Source organism: Typha latifolia, chromosome 10 (genome assembly GCF_019914945.1).
Source record: "Typha latifolia isolate L0001 chromosome 10, TyphaL0001v2, whole genome shotgun sequence".
Classification (NCBI taxonomy): domain Eukaryota; kingdom Viridiplantae; phylum Streptophyta; class Magnoliopsida; order Poales; family Typhaceae; genus Typha; species Typha latifolia.
Window position 1 is genome coordinate 3,020,122 of NC_133095.1, and position 18,403 is coordinate 3,038,524.

General features: G+C 39.1%; 4 protein-coding genes across 4 annotated transcripts; 1 reads left to right on the top strand and 3 right to left on the bottom strand.

Annotated features, from left to right (window-relative positions):
* Positions 1–205: 205 nt before the first annotated feature.
* On the bottom strand, positions 206–2,239 carry LOC140796623 (peroxidase 56-like). Its single transcript, XM_073149693.1, has 4 exons — positions 1,887–2,239; positions 1,611–1,799; positions 1,324–1,522; positions 206–731 (listed from the first exon to the last, which is right to left on the bottom strand). The coding sequence occupies exons 1-4, from the start codon at positions 2,115–2,117 to the stop codon at positions 328–330; spliced, it is 1,023 nt and encodes a 340-aa protein (XP_073005794.1). The 5' UTR covers positions 2,118–2,239; the 3' UTR covers positions 206–327.
* A 2,754-nt stretch (positions 2,240–4,993) lies between these two features.
* Positions 4,994–8,974, bottom strand: LOC140795919 (probable pyruvate, phosphate dikinase regulatory protein, chloroplastic). Its single transcript, XM_073148741.1, has 3 exons — positions 8,366–8,974; positions 5,511–6,144; positions 4,994–5,431 (listed from the first exon to the last, which is right to left on the bottom strand). The coding sequence occupies exons 1-3, from the start codon at positions 8,882–8,884 to the stop codon at positions 5,328–5,330; spliced, it is 1,257 nt and encodes a 418-aa protein (XP_073004842.1). The 5' UTR covers positions 8,885–8,974; the 3' UTR covers positions 4,994–5,327.
* Positions 8,975–9,807: 833 nt separating this feature from the next.
* Positions 9,808–11,991, bottom strand: LOC140796451 (uncharacterized). The gene has a single exon (XM_073149488.1). It carries the CDS (start codon positions 11,989–11,991, stop codon positions 9,808–9,810), a length of 2,184 nt encoding a protein of 727 aa, XP_073005589.1.
* A 4,030-nt stretch (positions 11,992–16,021) lies between these two features.
* LOC140796943 (thiamine thiazole synthase 2, chloroplastic-like) lies at positions 16,022–17,507 on the top strand. The gene is made up of 3 exons (XM_073150164.1): positions 16,022–16,523; positions 16,611–17,039; positions 17,127–17,507. Exons 1-3 carry the CDS (start codon positions 16,044–16,046, stop codon positions 17,295–17,297), a joined length of 1,080 nt encoding a protein of 359 aa, XP_073006265.1. The 5' UTR covers positions 16,022–16,043; the 3' UTR covers positions 17,298–17,507.
* The last annotated feature ends 896 nt before the right edge of the window (positions 17,508–18,403 follow it).

Consider the following 18,403-nt stretch of genomic DNA (forward strand, 5'->3'; position numbering starts at 1 on the left):
TGATAAATAATCTAAAAACTATAGCAAACTAAATTTTTTTGAATTGAGAATAGTCGATCGGTTGATACCTCCACTTTTATCCATAACAAAATATTCCGGTTGGGATACCATTTTTGTTAGAGAATGTTTATTTTAAATTAGTTTAGGATGTCGTATGAAATCATACAAATAAAAAAAAAAGTTCAAAATCAAAATAAAACGGGTGTCATTAATCCAAGCCACACTTCATTAGAAATTAATCAAATATAACACCTTATTTCATACAGAAAACAATAACTCACTCAGCTTACAAAGATCACTCGGATGACTACTAAATCTTTAAATCAATCAATTAACCAAAGCACAGTTCTTCCTAATCTCCCCCAGATATCCAGTTAAAACCCCAGCCCTCCCCATCCTCACCATCGACACCCCAAAGTCCTTGAAGAAATTAGTCTCAGAATTGATATGGGAGTAGACGTAGTCCCTCGTCTCCTTGTTCCTGAGCAGGGCCTCGTCGGAGTGGAACAACCCTCGCCGCTCGGCGACGAGCTGGTAGTACGTTGTGTCGAACGTCGTCGAGCTCCCCGGCACCATCTCGAGTATGGTGGTGAGATCTCCGGGCTTGCATTGCTGCTTTAGCTTGGCGGCGTAGGCCGGATCCAAGCTTGGGTCCATGTCGCCTTTGCCGGTGAAGTTGTAGAGACGCCTCGCGAAGGAGTTGCAATGGGAGTTGCCGATTGCATGAGCACCTGAGATAGAATTGGACTCATGGCTTTAGTTAATTCTTCATCCTTTTTAGGAGGTATATGGTCAAAGTTTTTATACTCGGAAGGAGAAGGATTTATATATAAAGGGTGAAAAGAAAGGGTTCCAACCATAAATTTTTTTTTTTTTTTGGATTGATTTCGTTGAAATTCAAGTATCAGAATAGCCATTGGAAATTATTATAAATTCATTATGATTATTTCTTTAAAAGATATATGTATAAATGTTCCTGCCAAGTAGCTTAAGGTATTAAATATGTGCTACTTATTTTATTTTTTTTATATAGAAAAAAAGATTGTTATACTATGACATTAATATGCTCTAGGAAACGTTAAGATAGTCTTCAAACCATTTCAAAATCTAGATTCAGTTTTAATAGTAGTTAATTTAATTTAATCCATTAAATGGCACTTGTGATATATGAAAAGTTTTCCATGGAATCATGCACAATTACCTTAACTTTTAATAAGACAAGATGCAGAATATAGAATTTCCTTTCTCTGAATTACTCCTCTGGCTTTCTTCACTTTATTCTCTTAAATTAAAAAATAAATAAAAGAGGCCAGGTTACAGTACCTGATAGAACTGCCAAGTCCTTCATATCTAGACCTTTTGAAGCAAACGAAGTCTTCAGCTGAAAGATCCCGAAGAACGGCGACGGCAGGTTGTCCACCGCCTCGGCGGCGTGCGACACTCGCCCGTCTCGCCGCCCCGTCTCGACTTCGTAGAGGTTGCCATCCTTCGTCCATCCCCCGTTCCTCACAACTGCAGTGGCCTGAACAAGAACAAGAAGCATATATACATTAATCAACTCATTCACAACTACTGCTGCTATCGATAACTAGTCGTCTTAATTAGCTCACCAAGGACACAGCATCTCTCGCCACTAAGGCTACAACATCTGCACATGAGACTACTCCAGGGCATTTCTTCTCCAACGCCGCCTTGGCTGCGTCGATGACGAAGAAACCATCAAGGCTGTGGTTCGGTTTCGCATCCTTCTCCGCCTTATTGCTCTTCGTAGAGTTGATCAGCACCGATCCATCGCACCCCTATCTTGCGAAGAAAAATTATGTATACAAACAGTTGTTCTTATAGATCGTATATTATGAACAAATATACAGGAAGATATACATTACCCTAACGAAGCAATCATGGAAGTGTAGCCTTAGCAGTGGAGCAGTAACAGTTGGATCTTGGGAGAAGTAACCGAAGACCGTCTCGCGAACGATGGCTTCGGCGGCGGGGCACGACCTCTTGTAGTATCCGACCTCCAGGCCATAGCCATGGACATGAGCTGAGGTGAGGAGGAGGAGGAGGAGGAAGAGAGCAAGTGCAAGTTGAGGCAAGAGGCTCATGGAAAGTCTCATAGTTATCCTGTGCGTGTTTCAAATTGATGACTTGACCATAATCTCATGCCTAATGGACTACTTTTATACATGAGCCTCAAGCTAAACGTAGTTGGTTTTGGCCATGTTTTCGTTATTGCTATGTCAAAATAATTAGCATCAATATGATGCTTCCTAATACTTTGTCTTGTAGCTTGATAGGAACTTCATTAATTAGTTGTCTATTCGAGAATAGAAGTTCTTAAGAAAATAGATTTCCTAATTAGACTACTCTCCAAGCACTATATATAACATCTTTACTTTAATAATAATATGAATATATGTAAGAAAAGTAAACTGACTAATCTTGGTTTTCATATCTAATGGATAGGTTTGGTCGGATTGGCTCGAACATCATATTAACTCCACCATCTTTGATATCTCCATCCTAATCCAACCTTATCATAGCAATAATTTTGGTTAAAAATAGTGCAAATCACATTAATATTCATAGAACGAATATAATATGCTCACATATATAAAGGTTATCTAAGGAAGGTAAGATTCATGATCTTATCTAAAGGGACATGCTTCAAATGCATAACATTATTTTAGGGAAACTTGAAATGTGTCACTATATAATAGTGGGCATCATATGGGGGTTTATCTTAATTAATGTTTGAACACTAGTGTGGCTGCCACACGAGATCGAGATGGATCACATCTCGAAGTTGAGATTAGAGACATATGCGAGTGGGAATCTTTATTTTTGAATTTGAATTGGATTTAATTTACTCCTTTAGATTGGCATCATGCCTCTTTTCTGTAACATTTCTTAATGCTTAACAAGTATTTGGTCTGGAAGTTTCTAAGCAATTCAATATAATAAGGAAATCCGTTGTATAAATAAATAATAAATAGATAAAGTAACTGTGCAAGGACTCGGAATATATATAAACTAATTGGACTAATAATGACCAACAAGTTGCTCGGTTGTTAAAATGTCACTTGTATGTGAATATAAAAAATTATTTCGTTACATACATCAACGCCAAATATTTTAGAATAATTGATTTGGTCTTTTAGCCTGCATCATTGTCTTGTTGGAGGTATTTTTAGGAGCATATTGTGCTACTTGGACACTGGCTTTTTAGATGCTTATGGGTTAATTAAACATCCAATGAGCCTGTAAAATTAGTATGTTATGTGGGTTAAATAAACATCCTCATAACTTTGTTCTACTAATAATTCAATTTAACAGTTTACAAGGAGGATATTTCTCTAAATGTAACTCCATAACGTGTATATAGGGTTCCTAAATCGCTAAATACTTATACAGTTAGGATTCGAACTCAAACACTATCATATAATATGAGCCTCTTTAACCAATCAAGCTCTATCCCGTTGGCAATTAAGGCTGGATTAACGCACCGAATTAAGGGAATCATTAGAGTTTTCTCATTACTTAATTGTGCCATTTAGAACCTTATGGGGGTAATTGAAAATTATGAATTGCAAAGTCAATGCTTTGATCATGTTAGACTATTGGATTTAAGGTCAAGAACTTGAAATTATTCCCATATAGGAAGGCCACCAATATAAATATTTTACATGGATATGAGCACTAAATTTGTGGATACAGCTCATTGAACTCATCCGATCTAGATGCCATTCACACTCTAATTGATGACTTTTTCAAGCAATTACAAGTGTGGGTCAAAATTAAAACTTAGTATTCTTGGTCCCCAGATTGACTTGAACTACTTGGCTTTTTTTGCATATTGACACAAGTAAAGTATTGCATTACTAGTAGACAAGAAGATTGAGGTCAGACATGAGCAGAAGATGAATATTGTAAGTATATATATATATATATATATATATATATATATATATGCTGACATTAATACACTCATGTCGGCATGAACTGATACAGCCGACGTTGGGTGCGTAGTCTAACATGAAGCACAGAGGAGATGTGTAACTGCAAAATTAATAAGGTAAACTAAAAATTAACCCTCATGATTAATCTAAAATTAAAACAATATTTATCAAAAACACCGTGCATTTTGTATTTATCATCATTCACGCCCTGCTATAGTTTTATCCTAAAATCAGCTAATGAAATAGAAAATATTTTGTTATTTTTAAAATTTTTAAAATATGATATCTATAATACCTCTCATTTGACTTTAAGATTTAATTCTGTATTTATTTTTAACTTAATCTAACAAATTTATTATAAGAAAACTAGATTGCAAAATATTTTTGAGGTAGTTTAATCAAAACACAGAATTTGAATAATAAGTATGAAAGTATCTACATAGTAGGATGTGAATGATAATAAAAAAAAACAATAAATTTTCCTCAAAATTAAATTAACTTTATAAACTTTTATTTATATCACTTTGGTACCTGGTCTAAACTAATATGAAAAGTTGAATGGCTATTAAAGAAACCATCTAATTGCTATAATTCTTCTATTATATTAATTATCTCATTGATTGAGTAACTATGGATCTTCTATCTATATTTTTAAGATAATATTATTTGAAGGACAGTATAATAGTATATGATAACTAGGATGTGAGGCTTATAATCTCAAGAGGAAATATAAGATGAAGAATATCATTTTAAAGAATGAAATATGACGAGTAAATATAATGAAATAAAAAAGTCAAATGGCCAAGAAAAATTCAAAATCTTTTTAACTTTTTTCTGTTAAATTTGGATAATAGTTTAAATTTAGGCATAACCACATGAGAATAATTTATAATTTATCCAAACTAATAACATGGTTCAGAAAGCCATCATGCTGAAAGTTATATATCAAATCCAAGTACCCATAAAACATAAAGAAAGAGAAGAAAAGATCGCACCTGTTAAAATATAAGGAAGAAAAGGACACTTCAACGATAGGGAAGAAAGGATTCTAGCTTATTTATATTACAATATGAGATCCCACAGAGTATAGCCTCTGTAATTCTTTTTTACGTTCTAATGAGCCAATATATCATACACCACAGTAACCTCATTACAGCACTGTTTACAAAAAAAGAAGAAGAAATAGTCGACTCCCATGTGATATACAATATGAGAAATTAAGGGTTGATCTATGATAGTAAGTCTGCAATACATAAGATTAGTGCTTGTTCCAATGTGATCATGGTTCCAAGTTCAGTTGTGACTCAGTTTCCTTGTGTTGTCCATGAGGAAGAATACATAGCATACAGGACCTACAGATCGATGATTCTAGTATCGTCGAGAAATGCGTGGCATGGAGAATTTCTGCTTTCTGTCGTAGTATATCCGTACCACCACAGCTGCAGTTTCTTCTATAGCTTTTCCAGTGACCTCTGCATAGAACAACAATCTTCGTAACGACAAAATAGGAATAACCAAAAGACATTTGATCAAATTATTGATATCAATTACCGATCACTGGCCAAACAGGATTCTGCGCAAAAATTTGATTTGCATGCTCCAACTCATCCTTCACATAATCCATCTCTGCATAGTTGCTCCTCATCTCAGCATGGAACCCTAGACTTTTGGCCCTTGCCCTCCTTATAGTCTGCAGTACCAATGGATTTATTGTCAATCCAAACACCTTCTCCTGATTGATTTCAAAAAGGGTCTTCGGCAATTCCACACCCATCACAATGGGCACGTTTGCAACTTTGAATCCCTTCTGAGCAAGATATATGGATAAGGGTGTCTTCCCAGTGCGTGAAACACCAACGAGGACAATGTTGGCATGATGAAGGTTACGAGGCTGAGCCCCATCATCCTGTTTTATGGTGAAATCAATAGCTTCAATACGTCGGAAGTACTCATCAGTAAGTGGAGCCTTTCTGCCACCTCGGGGGATCCCAGAAGGAGCAACACCAAGATGAGCAGCAATGGCTTCGGTCGTGGGTCGTAGAATGTCGGCGGATGGGACACTCCAGATCTGACAAGCCTGCTTAGCAGACTCAGCCATGGAAGGATCAGCAAGGGTGTACAGAAGAAGTGCACCTTCTTTTGCAGCTTGCTTAATTATCTCTAATAGCCTATCCGTATCTTCAACCTGAAGATTGGTCACAGAAAATTATCAGATGTAAGCTGATAATGACAAACGACCACTCACACTATTCATAATAAAACAGAAAAACAGATATAAAGAAAAATCATAATACCGTGAAGATTCTAACTCTTGACCATCCTCTACAATAAACTATGATTATATATGAATAAGATGGCAAAAATAAAGTTAAGTAGCAAATTATAGAGCCATACTCAAAGATTTTTTCAAAAAAATGCACCACGATACAGATTATATCAACATGGTGACTGACCTACAGGTTGTAGTATATAATAACAATTTTAATGTCTTGCAGATAATTAATGTGAAATTAGAATGTTGTAGCAACAACATGCAAACAGTAATTATCCTCTCTTCTTATCAAAGATTGAAACTGGCTCCAGTATCAGTAAAGCTCATCCTGCAGATAATCAAGAAGATATAACTAACAAAGGGATCTATGAGTGAGGGCTTGCCCTCTGAGGTTCATCTTAATGATGAATTAGGAGGAAGCCATCACTCATATATACATTTAGAAAGAGCTAATCAATATTAACTTGTTCACTTATTTACTCCCAGATGAAATTAGATAACTTTGTTTGGATTGATTTGCATTTTGCTGAATAAGATGCATATTCGAAATTTGAAAGCCAAATACTGAAGTTGCAGTACAGCCTACTAGGTGTCTAATCATGTTTATAGGAGTAAATGGCACACCAAAAGAGTTTTTGTTTCTTTCTCCAATATAACTCTGTTAAACTGCAGAAAAGAGATTGGAATGAGTGTGTTTATGTTAATATAGCTTGAGCAGTATGCTTGATATAATACCCTAAAGCTGTAAAGCTCCCAAGATGTTATCTGAAGAAGTGGATTATGATGATCCCATGGTACTTGTCAGTATGATGTTTGAACAAGAGAAACAATTCAAACAAATTTGCGACATGAAAATATGTGACACAGATGATCAACAATGCCAAAAGTGAAAAAATATAAGAGAGAAAGGATGAATCATGCTGCCAAGGCTTACACAGACAAGAAAGCTAGATTAAGCAGCAACAACTTGACGAAACAATAGTGCCTTACTTTTACTGTCTTCTGAATAATGATGAACTAAACTCTTCTTCTCTAAATAAGAAGTCAGGAATTACATTGAACAACTAAGACCATCAGTCAGTGATTGCCAAAACATTATTGTCAAAAGTTTGTTTAGACTAATCTACTTAAGGTTGTCTACGACATATTGAGTTATCCAAATTATTATTTAGACTAATCCAAATTCATCATTTTCCAACAGAAAACTATACTGAATCACTCTGGTCCTCACCATTTTGATATCTTCACTATCCTGATTATAGATAAGGATTTTGGTTGAGATGGTACATTACTTTTTAGTTAGAGTAGGCCCCAACAGCTGTAGTTTAACAAAGAAGCAGTTCTAGATTCCTTTTGTAGTTATCCCAACTTCAGTTTATGCCATTTGTAGTGCTCTTCACTCTACTATTGTAGTCCTATGAAAATACCAATGAAACCAACAAAAGAAGGATCCCTGAGAAAAGCAATGAAATTAATTTATATTATCCAAAACCAATTATTTGAACAATCCAAATCGTCCACAATAAGGATCAGATATCTAAATCTGCTGGATCTCTATTTAGTTCTCTCAACTGTAAGAAAAATCTCAGTAATATGATTTCATATGCGTAGGCACTCTAGCCGATTAGAATAGGCAATTCAATAACAATTTCCAGCTTCCACTGCAGTCTCCAAGTTTGTAAAATGCTCTTATGTTCTACAACTTACAGAGAAACCCAAGAAGAAAAATCTTTAAGAAGAATAATGAGCTTGTTTCTCCAGTAATAATTATCAAAATGGTCATGTGCACATAATCTTGATGATATCATGATACCCCCTTCAGACCCAAATCAGCAGATTACTCCAAACACTTCATTATTAGCTCACCTAGAAATCATCAAGTCCGTACGAACATATTAAGAGACTAGTTTTTGGGTAAAGATTAGCAGAAAGCAAAGAACCAACCAAAGCCCTTCTTGCAGATACTAAATCAAACGACAACCAACACAACCAAAGCCCTTTTTTTCCTTCGATTCCAAACTGTGTCAATTTTCAATGACGAATTGGATTTTGGCTAAAGATGTGTGTAAAAAATAGACGAACAAACCAAAAAACCATTCTAGGATTCGACAATTCTCGGGAAAGACGGACTTACCCCGGAGAAGAGGTGGGTGTTCACGGGGCAAACCCGGTCGACGAGGCAGTACTCGAACTGCCCCAACGCCGCGTTGACGGAGTGCTCCGCCGTCCACCCCGTGCCGTCCGAGACCATGTAGATCGGCTTCCCCGCCGCCGCCATCACATCGCCGTCATATCCGCCGTCGCCGTCATCCTCCCCGTCGGAAACGGACGTTTGGATATCTTCCAGTAAAGAAGAAGATGAGGGAGGAACTGTGGCCGGCGACGTCGCGGCCTTCTTGCGGAGGGCCGGCCACTCGAGCCGGCGGCCGGACCGGAGGGCTCGGGCCCTGGACCACCGGCTCAGCTGTGAGCTCGACCGGCTGGATCGAATTCGGACCGGTGGGTCCGGTTCGGATCGATGGGTCGGATTCGGATCCGGGTTCGAGTTCGGATTCTCATGGGGAAGGCAGGAAAGTAGTCGGAAACGTGGGTGGGGTTTGGTGACGATGGTGGGAAAGAAAGCAGGGAGGGATGGGAATTTGGAGCCTAACATCTCTGTTTCATTTCTTTTTCATTTTCTTTTTCATTTTCTTTTTAAATACCTCTGGGTCCAGAAATATCGGGAACGAAATCCAATACATGAGCGCTAGGAGGGATCAGGATTCAGGACTTTGTTGATATTCTTTTGAGGAGTTTTATAATTTACACCTTTCACTTTTCTCTTATTCGTGTTATGGAAATTTTCAAATACTACCCTATATTTGCACTATTCTACTGTTAATCCGACCCTTCCTTCCTTGATATTAATTATGTTATATAGTATATGTACCTCTACTGTTTGAATTATTAAAATATTCATAAAAAATTACGAGCTAGACTGCACACCTACACTACACTAGCTAAATCTTTTCTAAACCATACTCCACCGTAATAATAAAAGGATCTATTAGAATTCGGAGCCAGGTCGGGCGAGGCTTCTAGGTGGGGACGGGTTAACGGGTTTGGACTAACATTTCAAGTTGGGGTGTCAGGAAACGGACCAAAACGGATCGGATTTTCGGGTACTTCCCTCTATCGCGATAAGATGTTCAGGCATCTCCTTGCTAATTCTTGGAACTGATACCGAGGTACAAAGAAAAGGAGCAAAATTTTCAAAGATGGGATCATGGGAGGCTTCAAAGTTAAGCCGTCTTAAGCATGTTGGAACAAAAGAAATATAATTCTAAATACCACTGAGAAATACATAAACCAAAAAAAAAAATCTTAAATTAAGAACATTTTAAACGAACACCATAACAGGGGGTCGATGTAGAAGATAGATGATTTTTGGCGTACATGGATGAATAAAGTACAAGATAACATGCGACGAAACAAAATGAAACAAAGGACTTCACACACATTTTAACGTCAAAATATGGCTGCATGAGTGGGCTTTTAATAAAGTAGAAACAAGGATACAAATGAAAACAGAGGACTTCACAGAGCATGCCTCTGAGGCTCGCGTTCCAATATGCCTGCATGAGTGAGCAAAGCCCATAGATGTGTTATGAATTCACCACCTCTAGTTGTAGTCTCGATATGGGCTTTCGCATTATCTGATGGTGCAACATACAGCATCATTTCCGCCCAGAACTCTGCCAACACCTTCCATCTTAGCTGATGATCTTGTATCTCCATTAGTTGTCTCCCAAGTCTTGCACCCATTACAACAATACGGTTTGGCTCCGAGGTATCCATTGCGATGCTCTGCATCCTTTGACGCCTCTGGGCCATCGTTTCTGTCCGATCAAGAAATCGACACGCTTCACGCACCACTTCATCAAATATTAACTCAGTGTCATAACTATGACCTGGTAATAAATGTGGCGCGAAAACTACCAAGTAAGCACAGTATCTGGATAAGCTGGTAGCTACGATTTTATCTCTTCTCAGCTCCTGGTCTGATTCTCGTGAATCTTGTGCTGGTGGTGTGTTGTCACACAGAGTGGTGGCGATGTGCCAGACCAAGATGGAGTGTGTGTCCGTGTGTAGCCTGCATGCCCACAAGAGTTCTTCGCTTACTCCGTTGTCTTGCAAGGATCTTATCCCATTCGTCAGCCGACCTCCGCTAGATCTGAGGGAACTAATGATGGCTTTCTTCACCTCAGTTGGCAACTCGACGGAATTCTCTTGCTTTTTCCCTCTCATGGTCTTGTCGACCAGACCTAGTACTGTCGCATAGTGCATCACATTCCGTGGTTCGTAATCGAAATGATCAAGAAAGGAGTACTGGCCAATCTTACCCACCCAATATCTAGAAAGCCCAATCTTTTTGAGGAAGCTAGACAGCCTAATCAGGCCCAAGGGCTTCATTAATATCTCAGAGCCTACGCTAGAGCGACGCTCTAGAAGAATAACGTACTGGCATATCAACATCACCTTGTACCAATCCGACGCTAGGCAGAAGAAGAGCTGGACATACTCCAGCAGTAAAACGACCAGTACAAGAACACATATGACAAGGGCATCCAAGTTCATCAACCCGAGCCGAATGACAAAGTAACTAAGAGATAATGAGATCGTAAAACCGAAGTGTGTCATGAGAATCAAGATGGCTTCAAACCCAACCCCAAATGCACCTAAAACTTTATATATATTTTGGAGGATAAGAGGATATCTAGTGTAGAAGCGATCATAAAGGAAAGATAGCTCTACCTCGATCACCCTGAATACTCTCTCGTCATCGTCCTCCGAGAGCAGCCCCTCGAAGACGAAGGCACGCGTCTTTGGATGGCGCGACTCAGCCAAGGGATACCCACACAATCTCCGGCTGAGTAGATTAGACAAGGCCATCGAGAGGCATACGTCCTTCAATAGCCCCTTTGGATCTCCGGCAGCAGGGTCAAACAGTCTATCGTTGGCCCGCCGAATCTTATCCACAGTAATGACACGCTTGTCGTCTTTATCAAGGCGTGTCCGGTATTGCGGACATTCAACTGGGAGAATTTCAGTTAAACTCGTCATTGCTGGAGCGTAGATCACGTAACGGTAGCCTCTCATGTCTCTAGGATTGACCTCACCCTCGATACTCAACTCATGCTCGTAGCTCATGTAGTCCGCGAGCCATTTGGTGTCGCGCTGTAGGAAACTAGAGTTTCCTTTTACCAAGTATATTACTCGCGAATAGCACCTCACTAAGCAGACGGTATTTAAAATCGACAGCAAATCATCGTACAGTTTATCGGAACCGCTGTTGGCCCGCATATATGTCCCGATCAAGTACCAAATCCAAGCGGATTTGAGGATTCGCCGGACCGCGTGCGACTTCCAATTCTCGTTGTCGTCGAGGCTGTAGGCCGAGAAGGAATCTGCAATGTCAAAAACAAGGAACAAGCAGATTCCCCACAATGGAGAATATAAATCGTTTTTGAAGGTAGAGGATCGCATCTGTCCTATGATGTAGGTTGTCAATGGTAAGGACAGTTTGTAAGACCCCCAGGCCATGTATCTGATGATACTGTTGCTCGATCTCCGACGGAGTTCGCCGAGGATGAGCACAAGAAGAAAGAGGCCGACGCTGAGGCTCACAAGGACTTTTACACGTATTAATCTGAATTCTGGGGAGTCAAACATACCGAGAAGCGCACGAACGCCATTGTCGCCATTTTTGTGAATCTCCATGTTAATTTGCTAGCTTGCGATTCTGAACTCACCCCACCCTAGAGGGTTATATATATATAAACTGCAACTTTTTTTTTTAATTCTTCTTTAAAATATTGTACTTATCATTGAAACTATTAAGCCTTGAACCATTTCAAACAATTTATTCGAGAATAAAATAGTCCCTTTATGATATCAGATTAGTTTTAACTACAGTTAATTAAATTTCACTAACAGAATAATATTTTTAAAAGACCTTAATGATATAATGGCAATTACAGTCTTTTGAAGAATGCAGTGATTACGACATTTGTATAGTTTTCAATGGCAATTAATAACTATGTGAAAGTTCCCATTTTTTTCTATATTAATACGGGCACTTTTTATATTAAGGCAAATCAAAAGTCTAACCAAAATGATTTGATAGATAATTCTATTTTATAAGCAATGTTACCTACCTATACGACAAGTGATATATATACATATAAGTTGGTTGGATTGTTTTCGTAGAGCTGCAGTTAGGATTAACTAAATCAGTGGGCAACTAGTGAAGCTAAAACTAAAAAAGAATATACATATGTATGTATATGTATTCAATCAATTTGAAACTAGGAATTGTATTTAAGCTTGACTTCAAACTTGACTTAAGAGGCGTTCCACCATCCTAAGCAGAAAAGTAGAATCCACCCTAGCTTGAAACTAAAAAATGTGCAACCGAAATTGACCGAATTTGCTCCTTCCATAGTTTATTGTGAGATACTTATAGAGGGAAATTTCCGTGAACGTTTGAGTTTGACAAGTTCTTTGGATGATGTTGGCGACTATATGAAATGACGTGGATTTTTTTTACGAAGGGTTGATACACTATCTAATCATCATAATAATAATTAAAGAGTTGACATTCTTCTGGCTTAGACATTTAATAATTAAAAGAAATGAAGTCAATGGTATTATCTCTTAAAACTATAGGAGTTCTATTAACCTTTTTAACGAAATCTACATTTGGAGTAGTGGTCGACCTACTTAGGGTTAGCCGCAGGATACTTTATCACTCTCTTAGAGCTTGACCCTTGCTATCGGCTATATTTTCTTCCCCTCTTTTAGCCCTAATGACTCTTTCTTCTTCGTAGGTATTTCTTCTTTTGAGTCAAGACTCATTAGGTTCATTGTGGTCTGCCTCAACCTATTATCATTCTAGTTTGGCTAGTATTTTGCGTTGAGGGATCTAATCATGCAGCACCTCTCTTCTTACCATCTCTTAAATTGCTTTACCATCATTATTCCCCGCCATCTCCTTTTCTGCCGCCTAGGGGTAGTGAGTCAGTTTAATTAGATTCGAGTCGGGTTCAATTTGAGTCATGTTATAATAATTCATATGCAAACAAGATCAATTCATTGAATGGGTCAAAATTTCTAAATACAAATATAACTTATTTATTAAATGTGTTATATGAGTTATCAAGTTCATATGTTATTCAAATTTACTCAGGTTATAAAATAAATTTTTCATATTATAAATCTGTTAGTTGAGTCATAAATTAGTTAACATGTCACAAGTGGATTGGCGGGTTATAAATGGGTTAAGATAATAAACATTATGGCCCCTTTAATAATCGAGTTAGACATGCGACATATTTATAATCTGAATATGATTATACAAAACTTGAACTCATAAAATTTGGGTTACTTTGTTAGGTTATTAGGCCAAGTTTTGACACCCTACCACTATACTACCTTGCTCCACATCTACAAATTAAGAGATCTGAGATAAAAAAGAGGGAAAAAAAACACTCCTTTTTATAATTTTCTATTTATTTGATATTTTAGGATTCTATCAACAAATTTAAGAAAGGAAGGATAAGCATGAGTCACAACATATCTAATTAGATTATGATCAAATTAATAAATTATGATATCATAATCTCAAAAAATCTTCTGTCCTTGCTCTGTTTAATTTGCACATAATTGCTTATTCTTCCATGATTTATTTTTGTAGGCACCTAAATAAAAATCATCTTGTTTTGATTTATTTTAATAATTTAATATTAGATGAATGTTATGATGGTAAGCATATTATTATTGTCTTCTTTTTTCTCCTTAAACTAAACAGGAGTAAACTCTCTCTTTTTCTTTCAATTCTTTCCATTACATCCAAATAAGATGAGAGAAAGTTAATTTCTCCTCTTCTTCTCTCTTGTTCTCTTCATCCAAACAGACCGTTAGTGTCATATTCTCGAAGAAGAGACAGCACAGAGGTTTTAGTCTATGGGAAAGGATTACAATAGAAAAAGAGAGGCCCAACCCTTCCAAATGGATCGGACCTTAACCTTACCTTCAAAATTTCAAACATACCTAAATCCACCTAAAATTCTTTCCAATTAAAACTACATTAATCGTCGTACTCGTTATCGTTATGACTTTCTGGTATTTGACCCGTTATAATTGGAAGCTAATATCTCGTGCTTCTTCCCCTTTTCCTAATCCAACGGACACCTGCTTACCAATCCCTGCCACGTTTCAATTCTTCCTTTATTCGTATGGTAACTAATTAAACCCAGAATCACAATAAAACAGAGAATCGCATACGGTGGTATTCTTATACACCGAGATGAGGTTGGGAGTGGAGATACTCACAGGGAAGTTCTTCCATGTCGATGTGGAGGAGAAGGCGACGGTTGGGATGCTGAAGAAGGAGATCGCTAGCAAGGAGACGCTCCAGGAGCAGAGGCTGGTTCTGATGCTCAGCAATGGCCGTCTGATGAGGGATGATCAGTGTACCCTCGCGGAGTACGGTGTGCTTGATGGCTCCATCCTCTACCTCTTCTTCACCTCAGTTGGTAACCCTAATTGGCTCACCTTCTTTGAGGACTTTGTGACCTTCTTTGTTAAGGATTGTTGATGGGATGTAATGCCTTGATGGAAAAAGGGAAATACTTCTTCTTCTATTTCATTCCTTGCCATCTGAGTACTATACATACATACATACATACATACATACGTATAACTTGGTAATGTGAGTGTCCAACCAATTGCTTTATAGGATAAAAGTTATTTTTCTTGATAAGAATTCAAAGCATTGCAAACTAGAAGGATAAAAATAAAAAATCATTTGGAGCAGTCCCATGGAGAGCAAATACTTGTCCATAATCAAAGGCGTCTATGATGCTCTCGTCGCCTTTGTTGTTGTAGTAGTAGAGATTGCGATCTTAAGAGTTCCTGCAGGTCTTTCTCTACATTGCATCGGACTGGATCAGGGTGATCTTAGTCAACAGGTACGTTGCAAGATCTTAAGGATTTTGAAGCCTTGGGAGAACAAGCTTGGCACATACGCATTTCTTGATACGCATTCCTCCAACTACAAACCCAAGAATGCCATGAATAAGCTTTCTTCCGGCGTAATTGGCAAGACAGGACTATTATAAGGGCAGAAGCAGCAAATTGAAAGCCGATCGAGTTAATCTTCCCGAGTGAAGAAGACGATCATTGCGTCGCTTAGAGCTAACCATGGTAACCCAACGAACAGCTTTCCCGGGCATGCAACAAGCTCGCGAAGATCACGTACTCGATATTGGTCTGCCACAGTGCCACGTCGCTCTGTGAAAGCTCATCCAAGCTAGAAGAGAGGAGATCATGACACTTGCAAGCTTATCCCGTTAAATTTTTATTATAAATTATCAAGTATAAATCAAGTGAGTAGTTATTTGATATTTTAGAGAGAGAGAGAGAGAGAGAGAGAGAGAGAGAGAGAGAGAGAGAGAGAGAGAAAGAAAATCTAATTCGTCAAAATATTGTTATCTTTTAGAAAGTATTTTTGTTTTTGTTTTTATTTTTTATTCATAGCATTAGGCGGTTAAATATTTTTAATAGTTATCTAAAATATCTTCCAATTTTTACAGATATCAATCAATAAGATTCAAAAAGAAAATAAAAAATAGCAATAAAAGAAACAGTCCTTCGCCACCTCTCATTCCCTATCCATCCTACACGTGTCCCATCATCCAAGAATTTTTTCCACTTCTTATACCTCGTCATCCCATTCCCTCACTCAGCCCCTAGATATCCAACTCCGAGAGATGGCAGCCATGATCACTACCTCTCTTATCTCCAACCCCAACCATTTCGACAAACACCTCTTCTCCTCCTCCTTCCATGGCCTCCCCCTCCCATCTCGCCCCTCCTCCTTCAAAACCAACTGCCAGAACCCCTCCAATCTCTCGATTCAGGCATCGGTTTCCCCTCCCAAATACGATCTCAATGCGATCCGGTTCGAGCCCATCAAAGAATCCATTGTCGCCCGCGAGATGACCCGACGCTACATGACCGACATGATCACCTATGCCGACACCGACGTCGTCGTCGTCGGCGCCGGTTCGGCCGGGCTCTCGTGCGCCTACGAGCTCTCGAAGGACCCTTCCATTAACATCGCCATTGTAGAGCAATCCGTGTCCCCTGGGGGTGGCGCGTGGCTGGGCGGCCAGCTATTCTCCTCTATGGTCGTCCGCAAGCCGGCTCACCTCTTCCTCGACGAGATCGGTGTTCCCTACGATGACCAGGTGAGTTTTGCCGGAACTTGTAGTGTTCTTTATAAATTTCTTTGTGATTTTGCTACTTATTATTGTATCTGCGATCTGTCTGACCAGGACAACTACGTCGTCATAAAGCACGCGGCTTTGTTCACCTCCACTATCATGAGCCGCCTCCTTGCCCGCCCCAACATTAAGCTATTCAACGCCGTCGCCGCCGAGGACCTCATCGTGAAGAACAACCGTGTGGCCGGAGTTGTCACCAATTGGGCTCTCGTGTCCATGAACCACGACACCCAGTCTTGCATGGATCCCAATGTTATGGAGGCCAAGGTGGTCGTCAGCTCTTGTGGCCACGATGGTCCCTTCGGTGCTACTGGAGTTAAAAGGCTCAAGGATATCGGAATGATCGATTCGGTCCCCGGGATGAAGGCTCTCGATATGAACACGGCTGAGGACGCCATTGTTCGCCTCACCAGGGAGATCGTTCCCGGTATGATTGTCACTGGAATGGAGGTTGCTGAGATAGATGGAGCTCCGAGGATGGTAAAGTTTGGATCTTTTGGGGAGATTCGATTTGGGTCTCGACAAGTCTTGCTTGTTTTAATAGATTGAAGCTTGTTTTGATTGCAGGGGCCAACGTTTGGGGCGATGATGATTTCCGGGCAGAAGGCGGCGCATTTGGCGCTTAGAGCACTCGAGAGGCCGAATGCATTGGATGGGACGATCGGGGCTGCGGAGGAGATGCCGCAGCCGGAGATGGTGTTGGCTTCTTCGGATGGTGGGGATGTGGTGGAGGCTTGAGTAGTTGAGAGGAGACCAAGTGGTGGTTCTTATTTTGGTTCTTAGAGAGAGATGAGAGAAGTGGAAATAAGGAGATTGTGCGAGAATGGAGATAAGAGGATTTTAGCTTGGAAAGCTCTGTTCTTGTTTAGACTCTCCTACCATTCTCTGCAAGTCACCAAACAAAGGAAATGAAACGAATCATAGTGGACTCTATTTGGTCTAGTAAAATGTTTCATTGTTTTATATTATTCTGATCGTTGTTTTGCAGTATCTACTGAATTATTTAGGCAAGCACCTGAGCCTGAGGTTATATTTTAGAGCATTGAGTCTGTGTCTCTGGTGCACTCTCTGCTGTTCTGGTTTTTGTTTCTGATTGGATGCTGGTTAAGAAAAAAAAAATTGAGGATATTCTTGTGGAGTTCCCTGTACTACAATTAGAAGTGATCACAGGGCTGGATCAGGTTTGGGCCAGATTTTCGAGCCGGATTGGACCGGACTGGACTGGGCCTCTGTGCCTCATTGAAGCAGCGGACCAAAGGATCAATATTCTTGAATTAAGAAGTATATATGTATATATTTCATGGTGATAAATTGATTAATTCGTGGGGTCGTATGATGCTGGTTTTGTGTAAAAGCTGAGAATTTTGAGTAAAGTTGTCACTTTTATACTTCTCTTGTTATACTTACCATATGTTCAGCTCATACATATATAGTTTATTTGAATTTGATCCACAACTAAAGAAAGCACCAATAATGACAAATAAGAGCTGTTACTTGTCCTTATCGTTGAAGCAATATATAATAGATCAGAAGCTCGAATACCACTTTATCGGAGGAACGTCGTAGAAAGGTCTCACGAAGAAAAATCCCGGTCGGCTAATTTACCGAACTCGAACCCCTCTGTTTGGAACCCGCAGCGGCCCTAACAGAGCCAGGATTTGGCTTCTTTCCTTCCCCATCTAGAAGAGGTTCTTTTTCACTCTCTTTCTAAGTCTAGGCCGGGTTCAATCTAGGCCAAATTTGGTCCGAGCTTTTTGGGCCGATAGGGCATAAGTCTTTATTTGTAGCTCGACCCATCAATTAGTAGGGTCAAGTCAGTTTAGGTTAGAATATTATAGCTCATT